This window comes from Crinia signifera, chromosome 5 (genome assembly GCF_055691185.1).
Source record: "Crinia signifera chromosome 5, ASM5569118v1, whole genome shotgun sequence".
NCBI classification, from domain to species: domain Eukaryota; kingdom Metazoa; phylum Chordata; class Amphibia; order Anura; family Myobatrachidae; genus Crinia; species Crinia signifera.
In genome coordinates this window covers 30,402,978-30,429,815 of record NC_139221.1, presented here as the reverse complement: position 1 = coordinate 30,429,815, position 26,838 = coordinate 30,402,978, and the positions used below count along the sequence as shown (strand labels likewise).

Genomic DNA, 26,838 nt, shown 5'->3' with positions numbered 1-26,838 from the left:
TGCAAGATCATTTTGAAGCATGGTGACATCTTCTGGTGATTTGATGACTTTGCTAAGTTTTGTATCGTCCGCAAAGATGGATACATTGCTGAGTAACCCTATCCCAATATCGTTAATAAAAATGTTAAACAAAATGGGCCCCAAAACCGAACCCTGGGGCACTCCACTTAGTACCGGTATCATATCTGATACGGCACCATTCACAACCACTCTTTGTTCTCTATTACATAGCCAATTCCCTACCCATCTGCAGATATTTTCACCCAATCCTAGGTTCTCTATTTTATTAATCAATCTCTTGTGTGGGACAGTATCAAATGCTTTAGCGAAATCTAGGAAAATCACATCTACAGCATTTCCATTATCAAGGTTTTTGCTAACCTCTTCATAGAACCCTAGTAGATTAGTTTGGCATGAACGATTTTTCACGAACCCATGTTGGTTAGTACTGAGTAGACGGTGATGATCTAAATATTCCTGGATACCATCCCTTAAAAATCCTTCAAATAGTTTACCCACAATTGATGTTAAACTAACGGGTCTGTAATTAGCGGGATCTTCCTTTTTTCCTTTTTTGAATATTGGCACTACCTCTGCTATTCTCCAATCTTTTGGTACTATACCTGACGATAGTGACTTGCTAAAGATATAATGTAGGGGGGTAGCTAGTTCATCCCTTAATTCCCTGGTGACTTATTTGTTTTGAGTTTGCTTAGCCTCAGTATTATTTCCTTCGGCGTGAAATCCACAATGAGATCTGGCTTATTTGTCCCGTTTGTGGTAAATGTTCGTTCCACAGTCTGCTCATGTGTTTTGGATATTGTGTTTTTCCGTATTTTGGAATTTTGTATCGCTTAATGAGATATCTTAGGCATGAGACTCACATCTAAACACAGAATTCATTTATGTTTCGTAACCACGCACCTGCCACACATATGCCCAAGGTAAAAGTATAGAATATTTTTCAGATCTGCGTATTAAAGAAAGTTTGTGTACATTGATACATCAGAAATCAGAGGTGTCGCTATCTCTAATGCTATTCTTGCGGAATAATCTGTATTTCAGAATTTTGGATATGGGAGACTCAACATTCAGTAGTAAATTATGCAAATGAGAGATGACAAACTGTAGCACTCTCTCTGAACAGTAAGGTGACCCAAAGCGTCAACGGCAGTATTTAAATTGGTCCAGGAGAGGTGGTGGAACTCATGTGAGTACCAAGAGGGGTGGTTCGCAGGTGGAAGAGGACCATGGAGCCACCAGGCTCATAGGAAGGGGGATTTCGGATGTGGCCGCATTATCTATTGACGTGGGTGGTGCTTTTCTTTTGGAATTGCTGTGCAGGGCCATGGTGGAGGTAAAATTTGTTCAGCCTACCATTAGGTAGAACTTAAGGCCCATATACACTGGGCGACTTTGAGCTGAAAGTCGCTAAAAACAGCAATCCGTCCATCTACCCCTCAACTGTCAGTGCTGGGCAGGGGGAAAGCAGCTCAGTGTGTATGCACTGAGCGGCTTCCCCCCCAGCGATGAAAGCGAATTCTGCACAGCTGCTGTGTACAATGATGGCGTTGCTGTGCTATCAGCATCCACCTCTGATTCAGCACCTAAATTGCATTTAAGCAGCTGACAGGATGTTTTGATGAATAGGCCACATGACACATCCAGGACCTGAAGCTTAAAACAAGAAACCAAAAGAATGAACAAGGACTGAAAATAAAATAATGGGCCACCAGAAGCTACAGCATAAATTAATGGTTCTATTTCAAATGATCAATAGTGTTTAATAGAGAGCCATGGTTTTACGTGTTGGAAACATAGCTAGAAAAGTCCCCGTGCTTCTACCCTTAGACTTTATGATCTTTTCGTTTGTCTGTTTTTGTGTTCTAGAACTTGGATATTAAGAATTGTTTTTGCACTTTTTTATATACACTACTCTTCCGTTTACACTTTATTGTTTTTTGGGGCTGGATTCAATTAGCAGCGGTGATTTACCATGTGGGAAAAAGGATGGTAGTATCGAGCCTTTACACCCTGTGCTATTCAATTACAGCCCATTTTCCTTACGTGGTAAGCTGCCCACTAACGCACGCTAACCCCTAGAATCCGTAATAAGTACTCAGAGCTAAGGGATAAAGCACTCTTGGCACCCACAATAAGGGGAATGAACTCTGATTTCTGTTCGAGGTCCCCCCAGGCTCGGACAGAAATATGCATTAAGTGCAGTCTGCGGGCTGATCCCAAGCTTGTATGGCCTTCATTTGTATAATATGCAAATTATACATTGTAATTGGCCGCTGCTAATAAAATCCAGCCCTTTCATTAGATTTATCTCCTCCTTCTGGATTTGTCTTATTATTTTTTATGAATCTCTGTTATCAACTGCCGGTTGTAATCGGGAGCCATAGGGGGGTTTTCAATCCCGGCTGAATTTCCTGGCCAGGTGAAAAATTGGCAATAATTCTCCGGTTAGTATTCAATCACAGGCATTTTGCCTGTTTTTGAGACCATTTTTGCCAATGCAGTTTCATTTTGGGGGGGGAGCAAATTGGATTGGGTGAAAATGGCCGCAAAAATTGGCGAAAACAGCCACGAATTCGAAAAAAAACACGTGGATTTGCAGCAATTTTGCCGATCCGGCCGTGATTGATTATCCCCAACAGTGGTTTACGTCATCTCCTGTCCTCATCGGTTGTGCCTTGATAAAGATTCTTATAAATGTTTTCTTATCTGACTCAAAGAGCGCTATACCTAAATTGATCTACATTATTTCAGTGTTCCTACGAATTACATCCCAAATCCTTCCCCCCATGTTTAATTACTTACCTTTCCAAAGTCCCAAGTATGCGCAACTGCTACATCTGAACTCACTTGGAAAAAAATGAAGTGGTATCTTTTTTTCCTAGTGATCCGCTAGTGCACCTTATACCCCTTTCACACCAGTCACCCGGCAATTACCCGGCATTTGTAAGTGCCGGGTAATTTTGCTGGGTGCAGCCGGAGCCCATTCACACCACCCGCAAATTACCGGGTTAAAGCTTTTCAACCCGGTAATTTGCCGCAAAACCCGGGTTTTTTGGTGGTGTGAAAGGGTCAACACGGGTCTTAAATCCCGGCACTCCAACCCTGGTCAAGAGCAGGGTCAGAGTGCCGAGATTTAAGACCCGTTTTGACCCTTTCACACCACCAAAAAACCCGGGTTTCCCGGCAAATTACCGGGTTGAAAAGCTTTAACCTGGTAATTTGTTTTGTGGTGTGAATGGGGTATTAGAGATTTGTTGCGGAGTCTACCAAGCCGCAGAGAGGAAATTATCCCCACGAAATGTGCACACTGACCCCTTCCTCTCGAAATCCACCCATGTAGGGAAGCATTAGTATCAAATCTTGCCGTGTACCTTCCAAGCCGCTCTGTGTGCAGTAGTTCAGATGGGACAAACAGCCCATAAATGAGATTGGAGATAGATAATATTGGTAATTGTGAATTGCTTAATGATAACGTCTATCCTCAAAGACTTATGTAACCAACAGGAGGCGATATTTAGCAAACTACATAACTTCTTTGATCCCTGATAGCTGTAGGAACTTTGCGCTTCGGTCTCATTTCTTGCCCTACTTTCTCAGCTTAGCGATGGTGATAAATACTTAATGAATTGCACGATGGTGAAAATAATCACAGTAGGTCATATATAACAAACAATGCCTGCATGCTGCACTTGTTGGGAACGTGTTATGTCTTGTCTTCTGATGCAGAACTATTAATTATATTGTCATGAAATAGATTTCCGTTGGAGTGGGAATAATTCCCCTGTCAAACGTTGACCCATTTTGTGAAGGGAACAATTCAGATAAGTGCCGTGGTTTTTTACAATGCATGTAAATAAGATTCTGTACCACTTAGATCTGTCCCAGATTTTAGCCATGAATCACAGTATCTTGGTACAAGAAACCGGACGCTATCAGCTGTTATACACGGGTGTCAGTGTCACCTTAACACCCGGCTACATTCTGTATTCAGCTTTCAGGATGGTTCTAATTGGTTCCAAAGACAATGTGATCAGTCGCTTTATTGGCACCCGGTTCTGCAACTCATGGTTTGCATCATTGCTGGTTTACCTGACAACATATGAAACCATGTTCAGTATGTTCCAACAGTGGAATAGCGAAGGTCTTTTATAAATCGAGAATAGCAGTCAAATGTAATATGGTGTCAGAATCAGAAAGTGAGAGATTTTGGGAGAGTTTTTCCATTTTTTTAAAAGCGGCAATCATTTACACGGTTTCGATGCAGGTTTGAGCCTGATGCACGGCACCGGGATCAAAAGCATAAATAGACTTCTGGAAGATCGAAAAGGGAGAGTAATGCTGCTTTATGCACCAGCCCCCCACCCTCCGGCGCGCCGCCCTTCCCTTCCTCCCTCCTCTTCGATGCTGGCACCTGCCGGGCTGCCAGGGATCAAAGCATCTGTACGCCCCATTACACACACACATAACACCTACAGTCATTACCTGTCTGAGGGCCTACTGATATCTGCTCTGCTTCACATATCTCCTGCACGCCTTATAACTATCCTACCCCTAAGGCCGGTTTCACACACTCCGGCTCCTGCCGGACGGTGAAATTGCGCACGGCCAGGGAGCCGTGCCGCACACATTAGTTGTGAATGGACACTATTGTGTCCATTCACACAAGACGGCCACGGCCCGGCCGCACGGCTGCAGCCGGATCCCGCCACTGGAAGGGACGGCTGCCGGGCTGTGGCCATCCCTTCTATGATAAACTAGTGTGTGCGGCACGGCTCCCTGGCCGTGCGGGATTTCACCGTCCGGCAGGAGCCGGAGTGTGTGAAACCAGCCTAATACATCTGTTATCCGATATCTCCACAAACATACCGGCCTCCACTGCCCCCTCCATGCCCATCCTACCACTCATGCCTCTGTTTTCCCATAGCTTCACAAAGATACCTGACTCCACATACCCTACCATACCTTCAGGGCTGCCTAACCTCCTGGAATTGCCGGTAGGCTTCCGAAAAATTGGATCCCCCTCCCGGACCCCTAGAAATGTGGCAGAGGCACCTGTTTTAGGATCACCCCTCTTCTGTTGCCTGGATAGCAGAAGGAAGTGATTTGCCGGCTGCTCTGGGCTGAGCAAGTTATTAAATCAGTGTTTCCCTAACTTGGTCATCTGGTACTCCTAAAAGTGAATATTTTAGAGATATCCACTTTATAATAAGATAAATAATTGGCACCACCTGTACATCTTTTAAAATGTGTCAGCCGGTAATGAATACTCACCCATGAGGAGTTCTGTAAAACATGCAGTGTTAGTGGGAAATTAGTTTGGGAAACACTAAATTAAATAATGCAAATAGACTGTGGGAGGGATCAGGATGACCACAGCCAGTCAGAAGTGTCTATTCATTTATATAGTATCATATCTGTGGGAGGGGATCATGATGACCACAGCCAGTCAGAAGTGTCTATTCATTTATATAGTATCATATCTGTGGGAGGTATCAGGATGACCACAGCCAGTCAGAAGTGTCTATTCATTTATATAGTACCGTATCTGTGGGAGGGATCAGGATGACCACAGCCAGTCAGAAGTGTCTATTCATTTATATAGTACCGTATCTGTGGGAGGGATCAGGATGACCACATACAATCAGAAGTGTCTATTCATTTATATAGTATCATATCTGTGGGAGGGATCAGGATGACCACAGCCAGTCAGAAGTGTCTATTCATTTATATAGTACCGTATCTGTGGGAGGGATCAGGATGACCACAGCCAGTCAGAAGTGTCTATTCATTTATATAGTACCGTATCTGTGGGAGGGATCAGGATGACCACAGCCAGTCAGAAGTGTCTATTCATTTATATAGTACCATATCTGTGGGAGGGATCAGGATGACCACAGCCAGTCAGAAGTGTCTATTCATTTATATAGTACCGTATCTGTGGGAGGGATCAGGATGACCACAGCCAGCCAGAAGTGTCTATTTATTTATATAGTACCGTATCTGTGGGAGGGATCAGGATGACCACAGCCAAGCAGTAGTGCCCAGAAATCATTTCCATCAGTGTGTGGTTTACAATAAAGGGGTCGGACACCCATAAGATACACATGTGCCCCTGTGTTTGAGTCCGGCTAAGTCACTTATTTAATTTATAGGTAAATTAAGAGAGCTCCTATGTGGAGAAGACAGAACTTAGTCAACGTAGACATTTTCACTGCTATACTGTAGTCTATATTGCTGGGTTACATTGTACTAAGCACCTGGATTCTACAGTATGTCTGATTGCACGGTAATTGCACTATAATTGCACTGTGCCACCCTAATAATGACAGACTGTTGCAGCAGCATACTGAGGAATTCATACTGCGAAGTGTATTAGGTCTAAGTAAAGTCTTAAGTGTTGTAGTCATAATAATGTAAAGACGATGGTGCTGCCATTGATTTAAAGTGACAGATGCGCGCTGGTGCAGTTCCCCTAAGCCCCGGTTACCATGGAAACAGGACTTGCTTACCTCACACTTGTCCTCAAGCGGCAATTGTTCACATTCTCAGTGAAATTGGAAATCTGAGGAGAAAAGTTACTGACTGGATTTCTAATTTTCCAGACCAGGGCAGCAATGTGCGGTCGGAACTGTCATACTCCAGTACACTTCACAGGTGTGACTGTTAAAATAAGAAAATACATACAGTAGGAGTTATGATAAATATTAGAGAAGGATCAGGGGCGTAACTATAGCGGGGGGCACTATGCATGTGCTGGCGCCGGGGGCTGCAGTGCTATAGTTACACCCCGCCGCCCGCCGCACCAACCCCCGCAAACCCCCCCATCCCCAGTCTTTACCTGTGTTCAGTACCGCTGGTCCCGGCTCCCTTCTTCTGCTGAGGACCACCACAAAATGGCCGCCCCCATATAGCAAACAGTTCTCTGAAACTGTCTGCTGTATGGGGGCGGACATTTTGTGGTGGTCCTCATAGCAGAAAAAGGGAGCCGGGACCAGCGCGTACTTAACAGAACACAGGTAAGACTGCGGGGGTTGGTGCGGCGTGCTGCGCGCGACGGGCGGAGGGGCGGGTGAGTGGCTGGGCGCCCTCCCTTTAACGGCGGGGGGGCGCCCAAAGTGTAGTTACGCCGCTGAGAAGGATGTAGCAGCATTGCAGGGAGGGAACTTTTTTTGTGTGTGTGTTTTTTAGCAGTGTATAGGCATCCTGTCCCCTTGCGCCACCTGGGACCTTCCCTGGTGGCAGGATCGCATGTGATCCTTCTGCCTGTGACGTAACTCTTGTATGATTTGAAAAGTTCTGATGTAATGAATTGATTGTAATTGTTATTACTTGTTTGGGGAAGTTGTTCAGTGAAGCATAGTTTAGTGTTGCATTCTGCCTGATGTCTACTCAAACACAGTGCAAATTATCTCCTTTGACCATTTGGCCATTAGTGTTCAGGTGTAGCCTGACCTGAACAGACTCACTATATTCTTAGAATTAGTGACCTGCCGCTTTTCTGAACAGTAAAAAAACAGACATTGAACAACATCATCAAACAGGTAATTTCAACTTTAGACTTCAAATTTGTACTGTCTGAACATGGCTAGGAATAACAGATGCACAGGCAAAAATTTTATATGTGTGCAAAACGCTAGAAGCCTAGGAGACAAAATTCCTGATCTAATTGCAGTAATGACAAGGGATGACCTAGACATTGTGGCTATCACAGAGACATGGTGTAATGAGAAACATGGCTGGGACATAACTATACCAGGATACAATTTATTTAGGCAGGACAGAATGGGATGAATCGGAGGAGGGGTAGCAATTTATGTAAAGAAAAGCATAAATGCTACTTTAATACAAAACATTGAAGAAAAAACTGAGGCACTTTGGGTGATCATAGAAATGGGGGAGAAGGACATTATTCATACTGGGGTCATCTATAGGCCACCAGGTCAGGGGCAGGATTTGGACAGGAGCCTATTGCTTGATGTCACTAAAATGGCTTTAAAGGGAGAAGTCATAATCATGGGAGACTTTAATCTACCTGATGTAAATTGGGAGGAGTATTTTGCAAGATCATCTACAAGTGGCAAATTTCTAAATTCCCTACAGGGAGCCTCTCTCAAGCAATTGGTGAGAGAGCCTACTCGCAAAGACTCAATATTAGATTTAATACTCACAAATGGTGACAGGATATCAGACATATACAGTATGTGGGTGAGAACCTGGGATCCAGTGATCATCAAGCAGTATGGTTTAGTATCAAGGCAGGGTCCAACTCCAGTCACTCAAAAACTAAGGTGTTGGATTTTTGGAAGGCTGACTTTGCAAAAATGGGGAGATGTTTAAGCGACTCATTAGCGGATTGGACGAACTTGAAAGGGGTGCAGGAGAGGTGGAAAAAAATTAAAAGTGCAATACTAAAGGCAACGGACCTTTGTATCAAAAGGGTTAGGAAAAGTACCAGGAAAAGGAAGCCAGTGTGGTTTACTAAAAAGGTATCAACTAGTGTAAAAGCAAAAAAGATGGCCTTTAGGACATGCAAGCAGACTCAAAATAATAATGACAAAGAAGTGTATCTTGCCAGACGCAAGGAGGCTAAGAAAGTGATCAGGCATGCCAAGGCACAAGCTGAGGAGAAAATGGCTCAGTCAGTAGATAAAGGAAGCAAAACTTTTTTTAAGTATATAAGTGAAAGGAGAAAATCAAATGGAGGAATAATAAAACTGCGGACAGACACTGAGAATTTGGTGGAGGGAGACAAGGCAATTGCAGATCATCTAAATCAGGCTTGTCCAACCTGCGGCCCTCCAGCTCCAACTACACATCCCAGCATGCCTTGCCACAATTTTGCTATTAGGGAATGCTAAAACAATGGCAAGGCATGCTGGAATGTGTAGTTTTGCAACAGCTGTAAGGCTGCAGGTTGGACATGCCTGATCTAAATAATTACTTTTGCTCCGTATTCACTATAGAAGGAGAAGGGAAGGGACCACAGTTAAGTTGCAAGGACATTCATAAAAATAAGGTAGATGGAAGTACATTTACTAGGGAGAAAGTCCTAACAGAACTTTCAAGACTGAAAGTGGATAAATCAATGGGGCCAGACGGAGTGCATCCAAGGATACTAAAAGAACTAAAAGATGTGTTAGTAGCGCCATTAACAGATTTATTCAACCAGTCACTAGATACAGGTGCAGTTCCAGAGGACTGGAGAAGAGCAAATGTAGTTCCACTGCACAAAAGCGGAAGCAAAGAAGAAGCAAGTTACTACAGGCCAGTGAGCCTTACATCAGTAGTAGGGAAATTAATGGAAACACTATTAAAAGAAAGAATAGTGGAATATCTGAAATTAAACAATTTACAGGATCCAAAACAGCATGGTTTTACTGCAGGGAGATCATGCCAAACAAGTCTCATTGACTTTTTTGACTCCGTGATCAAAATACTAGATAAAGGTGGGGGCTGTAGATGTGGCATATCTAGAGTTTAGTAAGGCATTTGACACTGTCCCACATCGCAGGCTACTAAATAAACTTGAAAGTGTGGGATTGGATTATAAAACAATTAAATGGATAAGAACTTGATTGCAGGATAGGAAACAGACAGTTGTAGTAAATGGAGTGCATTCTATGGAGGGACATGTTACCAGTGGAGTACCCCAGGGATCTGTACTTGGACCAGTGCTCTTTAATATCTTTGTTAATGACATTGCAAATGGTATTGAAGGGAAAGTATGCTTTTTGCAGATGACACAAAGATATGCAACAGAGTAGACACACCAGGAGGGGTAAATCAAATGACTGATGATCTAAGTAAAGTTGAGAATTGGTCAAGAGCATGGCAACTATGGTTTAATGCTAAAAAAAGGAAAAATTATGCACTTGGGACTCAAAAACCCAAAGGCCCAATTTAGTATCAAGGGTACTATAATGGAAACTACTGAGGAGGAAAGAGATCTAGGTGTCACTATTTCAAGTGACTTAAAGGCAGGAAAGCAATGTAGCAAAGCAATGAGGAAGGCTAGTCAGATGCTTGGTTGCATAGGGAGAGGAATCAGTAGCAGAAAAAAATACGTAATAATGCCACTTTATAGGTCATTGGTACGGCCTCATCTGGAATACTGTGTCCAGTTCTGGAGACCATACAGTATCTTCAGAAGGATATAAATACATTGGAGAGTGTACAAAGAAGGGCAACTAAAATGGTGCGTGGCCTACTGTACATCACAAAACTTACCTGGATAGACTAAAAGATCTTAACATGTATAGTTTGGAACAGGGAAGGGAAAGGGGGGACATGATAGAAATCTTCAAATACAGTATATCAAGGGTTTTAACATAGTACAGGAGGGACATTTTCTGCAAAGGAAAAGAAGTAATAGAACACGAGGACATGCACTGAAACTGGAGGGAGGTAGGTTCAGGGGAAATGTTAGAAGTAATAACTTCACAGAAAGGGTAGTGGATAAGTGGAATAGCCTCCCATCAGAAGTGGTAGAGGCTAAGACAGTAGAACAATTTAAACATGCTTGGAATAGGCATATGAATATCCTTACAAAGAAATAAGGATTAAAAAGGGTTGAGATTACCTGAAGGGTAAAAAAAAAGGGGCAGACTAGATGGGCCAAATGGTTCTTATCTGCCGTCAAATTCTATGTATCTATGTAACGCATGCAATCCCCGCTCCCCGCTGCAGAGGACAGCACATCGGATCGGATGTGAGCCATTTCTGAGATTTTAATAGGCGATTTCATGTAATAGTTATTTTTCGAGAAAGAGATAGGATTCCGCTATGTAAGTTTTTATTGGAGGTGCTACTGGGATATTACAAGGAAATCAATGTTGATTTTTCAGCCTGAGGCATTGTGTGAACTTCCACTGAACTGATCTGTTGCAGGAACATATTTGTTCCCACTCATTCTTTATATCAATACATAAGCAAGACATTTCCATATTTGATGTAACATTAATGAATTGTGAACTAGAGGAAACAACCCGTGGCCATGCAGCTGTTGGGGAAATCCCATCATGTGGAAATTAGAGCTGCATAAAAGCTGGAAGGCCACATGTGGAGAAAGACAGACGTGGACATGAGACATCTGCCATCTGCATACTTACTCAAATTCCCAGGCATTCTCCTGGTGTCCCGAAAGTCCAGAACTCACTTCCTTCTTGCAGAAATAGGGACTTATTTAGAATCAGACACAGGTGGCTGAATTTACAGGTAGACACATACAGTAAAGTTGCACACTGGGGCGATAGGGGCTATAATCGCTGGGAATATGGTCGCAGGTGACCATATTGCCAGTGATGGAAGTGGATAAATCGTCGGGTGCGCGCTCCCGTTTTCAGCCCCATTGTAATCGCTGGTCGCAGGAGCTTGCACCTGCGACCAGCTAATTACCTCTGCGGCTCCCCCAGCAGAGGTTCCTTTTCATCAGCGACCAAGGAGACAGTGAGCAATATATCTCCCCGTGTGTACACACCTTAAGCCAGATGTAATACCTGATGCTACTACCAGAGTCCTCTCAGCTCTGTATACTAGTGACTAGTCCAGTCTATACTAGTGACTGGACTGTGCTCAGCTCTATATACTAGTGACAGGACTGCGCTCATCTCTGTATACTAGTGACAGGACTGCGCTCAGCTCTGTGTACTAATGGCAGGACTGCGCTCAGCTCTATATACTAGTGACAGGACTGTGCTCAGCTCTATATACTAGTGACAGGACTGTGCTCAGCTCTGTATACTAGTGACTGGACTACGCTCAGCTCTGTATACTAGTGACTGGACTACGCACATCTCTGCATCCTAGTGACAGGACTGCGCTCAGCTCTGTGTACTAATGACAGGACTGCGCTCAGCTCTATATACTAGTGACAGGACTGTGCTCAGCTCTATATACTAGTGACAGGACTGTGCTCAGCTCTATATACTAGTGACAGGACTGCGCTCAGCTCTATATACTAGTGACAGGACTGCGCTCAGCTCTGTATACTAGTGACTGGACTACGCACATCTCTGTATACTAGTGACAGGACTGCGCTCAGCTCTGTGTACTAATGACAGGACTGCGCTCAGCTCTATATACTAGTGACTGGACTACGCACATCTCTGTATACTAGTGACAGGACTGCGCTCAGCTCTGTGTACTAATGACAGGACTGCGCTCAGCTCTATATACTAGTGACTGGACTGTGCTCAGCTCTATATACTAGTGACAGGACTGCGCTCAGCTCTGTGTACTAATGACAGGACTGCGCTCAGCTCTATATACTAATGACAGGACTGCGCTCAGCTCTATATACTAGTGACAGGACCGCACTCAGCTCTGTATACTAGTGACAGGACTGCGCTCAGCTCTATATACTAGTGACAGGACTGCGCTCAGCTCTGTATACTAATGACAGGACTGCGCTCAGCTCTATATACTAGTGACTGGACTACGCACATCTCTGTATACTAGTGACAGGACTGCGCTCAGCTCTGTGTACTAATGACAGGACTGCGCTCAGCTCTATATACTAGTGACAGGACTGCGCTCAGCTCTATATACTAGTGACAGGACTGCGCTCAGCTCTATATACTAGTGACAGGACTGCGCTCAGCTCTGTGTACTAATGACAGGACTGCGCTCAGCTCTATATACTAGTGACAGGACTGCGCTCAGCTCTATATACTAGTGACAGGACTGCGCTCAGCTCTATATACTAGTGACAGGACTGCGCTCAGCTCTGTATACTAATGACAGGACTGCGCTCAGCTCTATATACTAATGACAGGACTGCGCTCAGCTCTGTATACTAGTGACTGGACTATGCACATCTCTGTATACTAATGACAGGACTGGGCACAGCTCTATATACTAGTGACAGGACTGTGCTCAGCTCTGTATACTAGTGACAGGACTGCGCTCAGCTCTGTATACTAGTGACTGGACTACGCACATCTCTGTATACTAATGACAGGACTGCGCTCAGCTCTATATACTAGTGACAGGACTGTGCTCAGCTCTATATACTAGTGACAGGACTGCGCTCAGCTCTGTACTAGTGACAGGACTGCGCTCAGCTCTGTATACTAGTGACAGGACTGCGCTCAGCTCTGTATACTAGTGACTGGACTGTGCTCAGCTCTATATACTAGTGACAGGACTGCGCTCAGCTCTATATACTAGTGACAGGACTGCGCTCAGCTCTATATACTAGTGACAGGACTGCACTCAGCTCTATATACTAGTGACAGGACTGCGCTCAGCTCTGTACTAGTGACTGGACTGTGCTCAGCTCTATATACTAGTGACAGGACTGCGCTCAGCTCTATATACTAATGACAGGACTGCGCTCAGCTCTGTATACTAATGACAGGACTGCGCTCAGCTCTATATACTAGTGACAGGACTGTGCTCAGCTCTTTATACTAGTGACAGGACTGCGCTCAGCTCTGTATACTAGTGACTGGACTACGCACATCTCTGTATACTAATGACAGGACTGCGCTCAGCTCTATATACTAGTGACAGGACTGTGCTCAGCTCTATATACTAGTGACAGGACTGCGCTCAGCTCTGTACTAGTGACTGGACTGTGCTCAGCTCTATATACTAGTGACAGGACTGCGTTCTGCTCTGTATACTAGTCACTGGACTGCGCACAGCTCTGTATACTAGTGACAGGACTGCGCTCAGCTCTGTGTACTAATGACAGGACTGTGCACAGCTCTGTATACTAGTGACAGGACTGCGCTCAGCTCTATATACTAGTGACAGGACCGCACTCAGCTCTGTATACTAGTGACTGGACTGCACACATCTCTGTATACTAGTGACTAGTCCAGTCTATACTAGTGACAGGACTGCGCTCAGCTCTGTGTACTAGTGATAGGACTGCGCTCAGCTCTGTATACTAGTGACAGGACTGCGTTCAGCTCTGTATACTAGTGACTGGACTGCGCACAGCTCTGTATACTAGTGACAGGACTGCGCTCAGCTCTGTGTACTAATGACAGGACTGCGCACAGCTCTGTATACTAGTGACAGGACTGTGCTCAGCTCTATATACTAGTGACTGGACTGCGCACATCTCTGTATACTAGTGACTAGACCAGTCTATACTAGTGACAGGACTGCGCTCAGCTCTGTGTACTAGTGATAGGACCGCACTCAGCTCTGTGTACTAGTGATAGGACTGCGCTCAGCTCTGTATACTAGTGACTGGACTGCGCACAGCTCTGTATACTAGTGACAGGACTGCGCTCAGCTCTGTATACTAGTGACTGGACTGTGCTCAGCACTATATACTAGTGACAGGACTGCGCACAGCTCTATATACTAGTGACAGGACAGCGCTCAGCTCTATATACTAGTGACTGGACTGCACTCAGCTCTGTATACTAGTGACTGGACTGCGTACAGCTCTATATACTAGTGACAGGACTGCTCTCAGATCTATATACTAGTGACTGGACTGCACTCAGCTCTGTGTACTAGTGACTGGACTGCGCTCAGCTCTGTGTACTAGTGACAGGACTGCGCACAGCTCTGTATACTACTGACTGGACTGCGCTCAGCTCTGTATACTAGTGACTAGTCCAGTCTATACTAGTGACAGGACTGCGCTCAGCTCTGTGTACTAGTGATAGGACTGCGCTCAGCTCTGTATACTAGTGACTGGACTGTGCTCAGCTCTGTATACTAGTGACTGGACTGCGCACAGCTCTGTATACTAGTGACAGGACTGCGCTCAGCTCTGTGTACTAATGACAGGACTGCGCACAGCTCTGTCTACTAGTGACAGAACTGTGCTCCGCTCTATATACTAGTGACAGGACTGTGCTCAGCTCTATATACTAGTGACTGGACTGTGCTCAGCTCTATATACTAGTGACTGGACTGCGCACATCTCTGTATAATAGTGACTAGTCCAGTCTATACTAGTGACAGGACTGCGCTCAGCTCTGTGTACTAATGACAGGACTGCGCACAGCTCTGTATTTTAGTGACTGGACTGCGCACAGCTCTGTATACTAGTGACTGGACTGTGCTCATCTCTGTGTACTAGTGATAGGACTGCGCTCAGCTCTGTATACTAGTGATAGGACTGCGCTCAGCACTGTGTACTAGTGATAGGACTGCGCTCAGCTCTGTGTACTAGTGATAGGACTGCGCTCAGCTCTGTATACTAGTGACTGGACTGCGCTCAGCTCTATATACTTGTGACTGGACTGCGCTCAGCTCTGTATACTAGTGACTGGACTGCGCTCAGCTCTGTGTACTAGTGATAGGACTGCGCTCAGCTCTGTATACTAGTGACTGGACTGGCTCAGCTCTGTATACTAGTGACTGGACTGTGCTCAGCTCTGTATACTAGTGACTAGTCCAGTCTATACTAGTGACAGGACTGCGCACAGCTCTGTATACTAGTGAGTGGACTGTGCTCAGCTCTATATACTAGTGACTGGACTGCGCACAGCTCTGTGTACTAGTGACTGGACTGCGCACAGCTCTGTATACTAGTGACTGGACTGCGCTCAGCTCTGTATACTAGTGACTGGACTGTGCTCAGCTCTGTATACTAGTGACAGGACGCCGCTCAGTTCTTTATACTAGAGACTGGACTGTGCTTAGCACTATATACTAGTGACAGGACTGCGCACAGCACTATATACTAGTGACAGGACCGCACTCAGCTCTGTATACTAGTGACTGGACTGCGCTCAGCTCTATATACTAGTGACAGGACTCCGCACAGCTCTATATACTAGTGACAGGACTGCGCTCAGCTCTGTATACTAGTGACAGGACCGCGCACAGCTCTATATACTAGTGACAGGACCGCACTCAGCTCTGTATACTAGTGACAGGACTGCGCTCAGCTCTATATACTAGTGACAGGACCGCGCTCAGCTCTGTATACTAGTGACTGGACTGGGCTCAGCTCTATATACTAGTGACAGGACTGCGCACAGCTCTATTTTCTAGTGACAGGACTGCGCTCAGCTCTATATACTAGTGACAGGACTGCGCACAGCTCTATATACTAGTGACAGGACTCCGCTCAGCTCTGTATACTAGTGACAGGATCGCGCACAGCTCTATATACTAGTGACAGGACCTCACTCAGCTCTGTATTCTAGTGAGTGGACTTCGCTCAGCTCTATATACTAGTGACAGGACTACGCACAGCTCTATATACAAGTGACTGGACTGCGCTCAGCTCTATATACTAGTGACAGGACCGCGCTCAGCTCTGTATACTAGTGACTGGACTGCGCTCAGCTCTATATACTAGTGACAGGACAGTGCTCAGCTCTGTATACTAGTGACAGGACTGCGCACAGCTCTATATACTAGTGACAGGACTGCGCACAGCTCTATATACTAGTGACAGGACTGCGCACATCTCTATATACTAGTGACAGGACTGCGCTCAGCTCTGTATACTAGTGACTAGTCCAGTCTATAGCCCCCACTGCGCAACGTTAATTATGTCACACCATGTGCGCCATGTGAGGAGCCAGCACTGCCATATGTGGTACAGCAGGGAACAGTGTGTGGCCTTTCCCCTGTGCTTAAGGTACGGTAACACACAAGGGTCTGGTAGGGGGAGAGGGTAGCTTGCTGCTGCTGCTCTCTGTATGTGTGTGCAGGCTCAAGCAGCAAGGCTATTACAAATATTAAGTGAGCCCGTAAAACAAATACAAAACATTATTTACAGTATTTCACCAATTTTGTTTTTCAGGTAGTCACTTAATATTTGTCACACCCTCGCTGCTTGAGCCTGGCTAAAATACTTTTTTTGTGACAATGGGGGGGGGATGCCTATTTTAGCAGTCCTGGGCCCCACGATTTCCGGTGGCAGCCCTGCCTGATTGCTAACACTCGCAGCCCAGCAAACAGATCTGAATCGGGCCCATTGTTCCAGCTCAGGCAGGGCGTCAGCAACTGACAATTGGTCCCATCACAGCTGTCCAGATCAGCACAGAGATTGTCCCTGCGTTTGTACCCTACGGAAATGTTACAGCTTACTGACAAAAGGCCATTCCATAGTACTGTAGAAAAAAATGATACTTAATCCAAATATAAGTCAGCTGAATACAGAATAACAGCGGTTTAAAGCTGTTGGATTCTGTATACAGTATCTACCCTGCATTGCCGCTGTCTTAGTCGGGGGGTTAGCCTGCTGATGGAGTGCTGGTACTTGGAAGCTGGCTGACTTCTGCTGCACAGACAGGGATACAACAACTTTTATATCTGCTTTATTTCCACATGGATTAGGCTATAAAACAGGGCATGTGCCAGTATCTTATCTCTGGCCATTGTGCATGCATGCCAGGTGATGTATGAGTGCCTGTGCTGTTACCAGTCTGTAGCAGGAAGCCATCACTCGCCATTTGTATTGATTTTCTCTTTAAGACGTGCATCTTTGCGGCTGATAGAGGGCAATCGCCTTGTTAACACGGTCTCAGCTTTCTGGCCGAGATGGAACAAGGCTCGTTTCATCAGCTGATAAAGATTGCATGGCGTTCCCTGTAACTCTTCTCCCGCTGTAATAAAGACACAGTGAGTGATATTAAACTGCTTTGCCACCACCTTCCCATTTCTCCCCAGCCTCCCTTCTTCATTTTCTTTCTCTCTTCTCTCTCCATCCCCTCCTCCTCTTTCTCTCTCTCCCTCTCTCTGGACCTTATTCAGACCTGCTCGCTAAATAGAAGCTGGGTGTCTCCGCCCCCTTCCCTTAGCGTGCAAAAGTTTGAAACTCGCCGAAGCCGTTCACACAGCGGGTATGCACATGAGTATTTTCACCCATACGCATGCGTAGACATGCAACATCGGTTCCCAGACCGAGTTTGCACAACACGAGCCAACCTGAATCACCCCATCTGTGTGTCTCTCTCCTTCTCTCTCTCTCTCTCCACAACCTCTCTTTCTGTCACTCTCTCCCCCTCCTCCCTTCCCTCTCTCATTCTGTCACCCCCTATTTCTGTTTCTTACACACTCTCACTTTCTTATTTCACCCCCAATCCCTGCTTTGTCTATAACTCTAGCTCCATCCTTCTCTTTCTCCCTCGCTCCGTCTTACCCACCCCCTCTTCTCACTCTGGGGCAGATGTATTAAGCCTGGTAAAGTGATAAACTGGTATATGATAATGCACCAACCAATCAGCTCTGTTTTAAAAATGACAGTTAGGGGCTGGTGCGTTATCACCTTCCACTTTCTCACCACTTTATCTCTTTACCAGGCTTAATACTTTCTCTTTGTAACGCTCATGATCTTCCTTTTTACCAAACTTTACACCAAATGCTGAGTCCACGTCACAATGTATTCGCCCGTCTCATATATTATCATGTATTCAATTACTCGCCTATTCAGTGATGCCATTCACGACAGCATTGAAGGCTTTTAGATTCAGCTTTTTTTTTTTTAAGTCGATTCTGACTTGTTGGAAACGGCTGTCAATTGTGGCAACATTTGGCAGTCAGAACATTTGCATTCTCAGTTTGGAGTGTTAAAGGCAACATCTCTTACTGTGGTTGCTTCTAATATTGTGACTGATGCCCCATTCTAAAGAAGGGGAACCCTGTCTGTGACCATTACAGCTTTGGTCACGGTAGTTTATCTACCTCACTAACCTGATTTGATTTTATGAATACGTCACTAACGTTAAGGAACATTCTCTGATATCCTGATTTTGTTTTGATGACCATTATTTTGCAATACCCCTGACAAAGTCACTAGACGAAACGCATTGAGTGTTTTTAAGAATAAATGGATTTACTACAAAATGGATCCTGCGTCTTCGTTCGAATAGATGCTGATATCGGACATATGAAGAAATACTGATTCTGACGTGTGTGTGTGTTATACAGTATATATATATATATATATTATATATATTATATATATATATATAATTGCATAGATATGCCTGATATATATATTTGTAGCAATTGATTATGTTTAATCCAAGTAGATTGTAGTTCTAGTGTCCTGTCTGTCACTTGTCCCTACTTTTTCCATATTTTATCAACTAAAAACTTCTGCTTTTCTGTCTTCTCACCCCTTGTCTTGTGTGCAAACATTATCTGCCAATTGGCTGACAGTGTTTTTACATCCAAAATGCAAAGCAGACAGATGGACGCCTCCGGGAAGAACATGACCAAGAGTACCAGCATCGGAGGGGACATGTACACGTTGGAGAAGAATGACGGGAGCCAGTCCGATACAGCGGTGGGTTCCGGGGGAACAGGCAACAAGAAGAGACGCTCCAGCATCGGCGCCAAAATGGTGGCCATTGTCGGCCTGTCACGGAAAAGCCGGAGTACCTCACAGCTCAGCCAAACAGGTAGGATATGCTTGTTACTGCTTGCTTCATTGTGTGAGGGTATCTGCTTGTGCCGTGGTGCTTTCACGGGGGGCAGGGTTGATTGTTGAGACTGACTTTATTACATGTAACCTTTTAAATGTTTTATTTTATATATTTTTTTGCATTGGACAAAGTGCGTTATTCTGTGGTGCCTTCAGGTGGTTGTGTTAATGCACCAATGGTTGTGGACGAGGTCATTGACCTGTTTGGTTAATATGTGCTCTGTACCGGGGGCGGATTGGGATGTAAAACCAGCTCGGGAAGTATCTGGCAGTATCTCGTGGATGCGGGGTCTGTTAAGGGGTGGAGTCTATTAAAGGGGCGGGATCTCTCATAGGGACATATTCGGAATTGGACACAGTGACAGCCATTCTTGTGTCTTTTCCTGCAGTTTATGCTAATTCTTTACAATGCCATCCCTGGTGTCATGGATTGGAAATTTAAAGTGGCCCTGGAAAATTTTTCAAAATGGGACCCCCTTACATGCCCACATCACCAGCCTGCCACCTTCTACCCCTCAAACACCCCCACACCAACATGCCACCCTCTGCCCCCTAACACACCCACACCACTAGTCTGCTATCCTTTCCTGGTGGCAGGTCGGCCTCGTAGACATGTTGGCCCTCCGGGATCTTCCCTGTGGTTCTGTTGCCGCACTGCCCCAGCTCTGTACACATACCTGTATGTACTCAATGATGATAGGACTTGGGCACAATACAGCATGACTTATAACATTTATATTGCCGTCTAAGAAGAGTTGCTGTTCCGCAACCACCTGACAAGCACTCACATATTTTGTATTTTTTTAAGGCAATGCATAAGGTTTGCGATTGCTGTGAATTTGCTGTGGTTATTTGTAGTGTTATTACTAGTCGACTTTTGTCTATATCTGTTATCACTAGAGACAGGATTATATGCATTTGCATATTTGCATATGTATTTGCATATTTTGCCCATTCTCACTGGTTATTGCATATTTAACCTAAAATCTAGTGATGGTGCATATTTTAGGCCCCGCCTATTCTACATACAAATCACGGCACTGCTTTGCACTGCTGCTGCTGCTGGCCAGGTAGTGGTAGAGTGTGCAGGCTGGGGCAATATGTGCGCAGTGTGGGGAACCTTGGATGTACGCTATGTCTGACACTGCTCTAGGCTGCCAATCCATGTTGATAAAAGTCAGTCGGGGCGGATGCCATTACGAATCTCCTAAACCTTTGCCTGCCCCTGGCCTGGGACTTTACACCAAGAGACAGACTTCTGCAGCAGAGGAGGCGGGTGGAAGGGTTTTGACATCACGCAGCGCAGAGGAAATGCTGTGTCACAGTGAGTGTGCGGCGCAGGGAGGAAGCCTTCCACTGCGCCGCTCCCTCACATGCTAAGCTGACATTTGATCCATCGGCGCTGGAGATGAGGGTCCGTGTAGTTGATGCCAGAAGAGCCTAGGACGCTGCAGTCTGCTGTAGCAGCCAGGAAGACAAAAAAATCCTGGGTACAGCACTAGATATCTGCAGATGCTGTGGGCCTATTTTTGAGGTTTATTTGCAACTTTTTCTATGCTGATTTTTTTATAAATAAGTTAAAAATGTAGTATATTTTAAAAATTTTCATGCATATTTGCAGCTTTTTATGTTGCATATAATCCTGTCTATAGTCATCACTATATATAAAAGGATAAATCCTCACCTTTTTTTTAGGTGAAGTACCGCCAGTGACCTCTAGAGGTAATGCAACACCCTAAATTACTTTTAAACAGAAAGTGAAACAAAAATGATATGTTGCAAACTTCCTGGATATGGACAGAGGGAGCTGTGAAGGCAGAGATTGCAGGTAGCAGCAGATATGGACTTAGGCCCCCCATACACTAGGCTGACTTGCCCAAAGTCGGACCCAATTTCCCTGAGTTCCCCCAGCAGCTCCCCGGGTGGTCTCACTTACAATTTGGCACTTTGATGTGCCATTTTTTGCATGTAACTCCCAGGGAGCTTCAGACGGGGTCAGAAGAATTTTAAAAAATCATTCCAAAGAATGGGCAGCCGCTGCAAATACGACTTATCTTATGTGCAGCCTGTCCGACTCTGATCCGGTGCACACGGGACTGTGCATCGGATCGAATGTCTTACATATGCGATTTGGCCCGATTTTACCTGATCTCTTGGTCGAGTCGCTAGAATCGGGTGAAATTGTGCCTAAATTGTATAGTGTATGGGGGCTTTAAGCCATCATTTTGACAGGCTTTTAACTAGTATACAGTATAATATTGCTCATAACCCATTGTACCAAGTGGTAATTTCAGTCTGGTGCAGTCATCCCCATATATGGCCATTTGTATTGTACTGTAGATAATATGCTCACTGAGGAGATGGGAGATGATCAGTGACTGCTCAGTGTATAAGCTGGTCATGCAGCGAGGCCGCATTAGAAGTGAGGCGTGCTAAACTGAAACCAGGCTGCAGGTGATTCAAAGGGTTAGACTGGGTGAAACCTGTCTTCTGCTTCTAATACCCCATTACACCGCCGCAAAAACCTGGGATTTTACTTCGTGGACCCGGGTCAGCGGCGTTCTAAAAGGTGTCAACCCGTATCCATTTACACAGAACTTCTACCCAGGTCCTGACCAGGGTGGAACAAAGGCAGGACCTGGGTAGTGGGCAGTGTAAATAGGTATGCCGGATCATCCGTCCTGGCTCCCATTTACAGCAATGGGGAGGTCCAGCCTCCGGACCACAGCATCGGTCAACATGGAGGTTGGGCGGGGGGCGCACACAGCCTCTGCTGCTGTCTACTGTATTCTGCAGACAGCAGCGGAGGCAGGGTGGGGGTGAATGGATGCCTGTGTGCGGCATCCATTCACCTCACGGAAGGGGATTAGGGGAGTAGTGCACAGAGGCTGAGAACAACCCAGCAGCTTACCTTGGTGCTGGGCTTAGAACCGTGTTCCAAATACCGGGTCGGATCCGGGATTTTGGTGTAACAGGGGTATAAGTCATCACACACATTAATGTTAGAAACATTAACTCTTTACATAAATAGCATTCCCTGTTTTAATATAACCAATGAGATTGTACCTATTATCTTCTAGAAGGTGTTAAATAAATAAATAAGTAGATTCTGATTGGTTGCCCATAGCGACATCCCACCTTCAATAGAATTTCCCTCAGTAAGTAAACCCCTTAGTACTTTGCACCTACAGTATGTTAGTGAATGAGTCCCACAGTCTCCGTTCTATTAATCATCTCAAACAAGAATCGGTACTTGTTTCCTAGCACGGTGCCCACGATAATGATCTTATGGCATCGGGTCTATCTGATCTGGTCGCATCGCATGCGACCCGATCGCATGCCATGCGATGCGATCATACCCGATTTTTAATTGTACACCCACCCTGATGGGTGATTAATCTGTGAAATGCACCCTCATTGTTCACGCCACCCCCACTATCAACGCCAACCCGAAGCGTGGCGAGCGCAGTGAGCCCGCGAGGGGCGGCGGTACGCGTCCTCCGACCTTTTCATTCCCCCACTATCCACGTCGGCGTGGAGTTGATCTTATATAGTGTGGTGAGCGCAGGGAGCCACCGTGTCCGAAGCGTGGCGAGCGGACGCGGATGACTTCACATGTATTACGCGTCCCCTCGGGGGGATCGCTGCGCTCGCCACGCTTCGGTTTGGCGTTCATAGTGGGGGTGTCGGAAAAAATGGGGTGCATTTCACATATTAATCACCCATCAGGGTGGGTGTACAATTAAAAATCGGGTCTGGGGGTCCATTTAACATACTAATTAGCCATCAGGGTGGCTTTACAATGCTAAATCGGGTCTTGTCGCATTGCATCGCCTGCCATTGTAATGGCAGTCGATGCGACGCGATGTTAAAATTGTACAGCATTGTACAGAAAAGTTTAAAAAGCCTGATATCAGCTCTGATCGGGTCCCATCGCATACAGTACCTTAAGGTAATGGTATGCGATAGACTCGACGGGCGCCGTGCTAGGAAACAAGTACCCAAGAATCTTGTATAATGAAAACCTTAAATTGCTTTAAACCGGCCATGTGCTTGTTAGTGTGAAATGAAGACACATTTCATATTTTATATTCGTGAAGTCTGTGCCCATTAAACATTGATATGGGAAAGGTACTTCAGTGCCAGCCCATAGTCCCGCTCTCATTAGCGGTATTGGGATCTTGAGGTTTGTTGCATAATCCAAATGGATGATCTTAGTCTGAAGTACCTATTATAGAAGGCAGGAGTAATGTTGTTATTATGCAACAAGCTCAAGGAGCAGAAACCTTGTCCCAATTTCATGAACATAAAACTCAGGCTGCTACAGAGACGGTGGTATTGTCTGGTCGGGTGGGAGAAAACAAGTGCGGTGTCTTGTGCCTGGTACATTTTATACCCTCTGGCGTTGGCGGATGTAAAGCGTTATATAGTATTTATTATTTAGCATTAGTTTTCTATTAACATTTTGTTTTGCAAATGATGGTATCCAGATTGGCCAGGAACCTCCCGAAAATTGGCTGGTGGTCCCGGCACTCCGGAAAGGTGGCCATGTCTCCCGCTTGGCCAATGATTCTGAGGTTACACCCGGGCACAGCTATGCTGCGCTGCTATTGGAGCAGATATATTATATCATACTTGCCTACATTTTGTCACTCCTCTCCGGGAGAAGCTAATGTCACCAAGCCCCACCCCCATGGCAGCCAAAAGTGGCAATTCGCTGGTCTGCAGTTTGGGGGAGGAACTGAAATTACACGATTCGCATAATTTTAGCCCCTGCAGGGAAGGGGGTTGCAGCCAGTGGCATAACAATAGCGCCGCAGACCCCGTGACAGCAGAGTGTGGGCGTCCAGTTTTGCGGGGCTATTACTACGCTGCCACCTGCCGCCGCATCTGCTGCGCCAGTGGAATGTGGCGGCAGGCCATCACGGAGAAGTAAGGCAGGGCGGAGGGAGGAGGGGGTCTTTACTGGGGGGGGACGGGACTTCCCGGGGAGGGGGGCGCCGAACTGTTCCCGGCGGGGGGAGGCGCATCATTTATTGTTACGCCACTGGTTACGGGGACTGCGGGGGTATGCAGGAGACTTGCCCACCTTCCTGGGGGGCCGGGAGGTGGACCCGATTTGCGGGAGCCTCCTGGCCATTCCGGGAGGGTTGGCAAGTATGTATTATGTGCAGAGATTTAGATTCAGGAGGGTCGAGCCCTACTTCAAATCTAATTGCAGTGTAAAATGGTTTGCTCAGAGATGGATGGAAACGCATTGGCTCATGAAAGCAGGGATGCCGTCAATTTACCGACGGTCAAAATACCGACAACTATTGGCTGACAGTCAAAATTGTGACCTATGTCGACATAGACGCCCCCCCACGGCGTGACAGATTTACACCGCCTCTGACCCGCCGGAGACCCGGAGTTTCGACGCGGTGTAAAAGGGGTATTACTGAGCTGACCGACGGAAGCGGGGTTCTGCATGGCCAGAAACCCTGGACACCCCACATTTCTGAGTACGCAGGCCTCCCCTTGCTCAACCCCTTAACACTTGTCAATCAGAAAGCGAAAAATGGGAACTGCAGGCCACAACGCAAGGTCGGATATGCTCATGTGCAGAACTTACCCTGTGCAGTCGCATATTCGTGAATCTGCATGAAATGCCATACTGCCGCCCCACTCTGAATTACTGTAGGCCCAAAATGACTCCTTACGTAATTTGTTTCCACTATCAGAATCATACCCTAATGTACACTGTGAAAGATGTTAAAAACCTTCGCCTGCAGTCATACCTGCCTAATTTTGAAAACGAGTTTCAGGGAGATTATAGTAGGTAGTGAAATTTTGCACAGCGCCCCATTGAGGGGGCTTGTCATGCTCCACCCAAAGGGCGTGTCATGCTCCACCCAAAGGGCGTGTCTAGTTTCATATATGGAGAGATTGTGAACGTGGCACCTAGAAGCGTTAGTGACTTATATCCACTTATATCCAAATGTAGATGAGCCCCAAAGCAGTTAGTAAGAGCTACTATACTTGGTAACGTGCTGGGAAATGGTGCTGATGATTCAATGTAAATGTATCTGTCTCTCATTCCTTTTTTTTTTTATAAATGTAATGGTGTGTACACACGTTAGATGTGCCTTAAGATCCTATCCACGATCTGATCAGATAGGATCATGGATAGGATCTTAAGGCACATCCGATTTGCATCCTATCTTGACTATATAGTGCAGATCTGCACTATATAGACAAGGCAGCCAAGACTTTCTGGCTTCCGATACGTGAACGCGCATCGGAATCGGATCGGGATCGCAAGGGTTAAAACCCTTGCGATCTGCATCCGATGTTGATCCGATGCCGATCCGATGTTGACTATATCGTCAACATCGGAAAGGAAATCGGACCGTGTGTACACAGCATTAGTGTAATGTGGGCTAGCTGACATGAGGGAGATTGCTAGACTAATGAGGGAGAGAGGGAGATTGCTGGTATTTCAGGGAGTCTCCTGCAGAATGCAGGAGGGTAGGTAACTATGCCTACAGTAGATGCGATATGTTCACTCTATAAATAGTGGTGCTTTGCGTTGATTATATGTCTATGTTAATGATTTCCAGTGACAGAAATTAGCACTGCCGTTGGAAAATAGGAAAACAAAGGAGCTCAACTACGGTCTACCTAACCGCAAATATACTGTAGTGTGTATGCAGCCAAAGAATCCAATACACATAATTAATCTTTTAGGGCCAAATGTAATAGGGTGTACGAATCAGAAAGGGAGACATTTTGGGATAGTTTTCCCATTGTTTTAAAGCGGCAATCAGTTACACAGCCAAACCAGGTTGATTTTGCCATGTAAATGATTGCCGCTTTAAAACAATAAGAAAACTCTCCGAAAAGCTCTCACATTCTGATTCTGACACCCTATTACTGTACATCTGGCCCTTACTGTTTAGTAAAGAAGGTGAATTGAATGTGCTGTAACGTCATGAACCACAGGTATCCCCCACTTTATGACATTTTATCTCTCACCTTAATTTAATGACACTTGCGTTGCACAAGCTGATATATCCTATTAGGTGTGAAACGTTGACACGCTGTGGTTTTACGCCTTGCCATATTGTCATTATCACTGTAAAAACAAGACCATACTGTACTCTATCCATCAGCTGATCACGTGCGGAACTGCAGAATGTTCTAAGAAATCTTTCTCACTCAACGTTCTGATCCAGATGATTTCAAACATGTCCTCAACAAATAAGTGTGTGACATACTGTGTGTGGGTGGTGCTGCGTTGCTTAAAGCAGAGCTACTGTATATGTGGGGCACTGACATACATATTATTCCGATTCCGGCACATGGAAATACAGTCATATGTGTATATGTAAAAGGGCTGCATCTATTACACTAACCATATGCACACATGTAAAGTAGGTTACGTCATCCATTCCTGCAATGCTCAGGGCCAGAAGGGC

At 45.5% G+C, this 26,838-nt stretch overlaps 1 protein-coding gene across 48 annotated transcripts in view; it reads left to right on the top strand.

The window, feature by feature from the left end:
- The window catches only part of RIMS2 (regulating synaptic membrane exocytosis 2), a 558,076-nt gene that overhangs the window by 471,967 nt on the left and 59,271 nt on the right, over positions 1-26,838 (top strand). For 35 of the 48 annotated variants that reach the window (XM_083186888.1, XM_083186889.1, XM_083186886.1 and 32 more), the window contains one exon: positions 19,141-19,358. In XM_083186888.1, coding sequence (XP_083043014.1) covers positions 19,141-19,358 — 218 coding nt within the window. Of the gene's footprint in view, positions 1-19,116; positions 19,359-26,838 lie in introns of all 48 variants that reach the window. The other 13 variants (XM_083186920.1, XM_083186918.1, XM_083186924.1 and 10 more) reach the window with 1 other exon arrangement.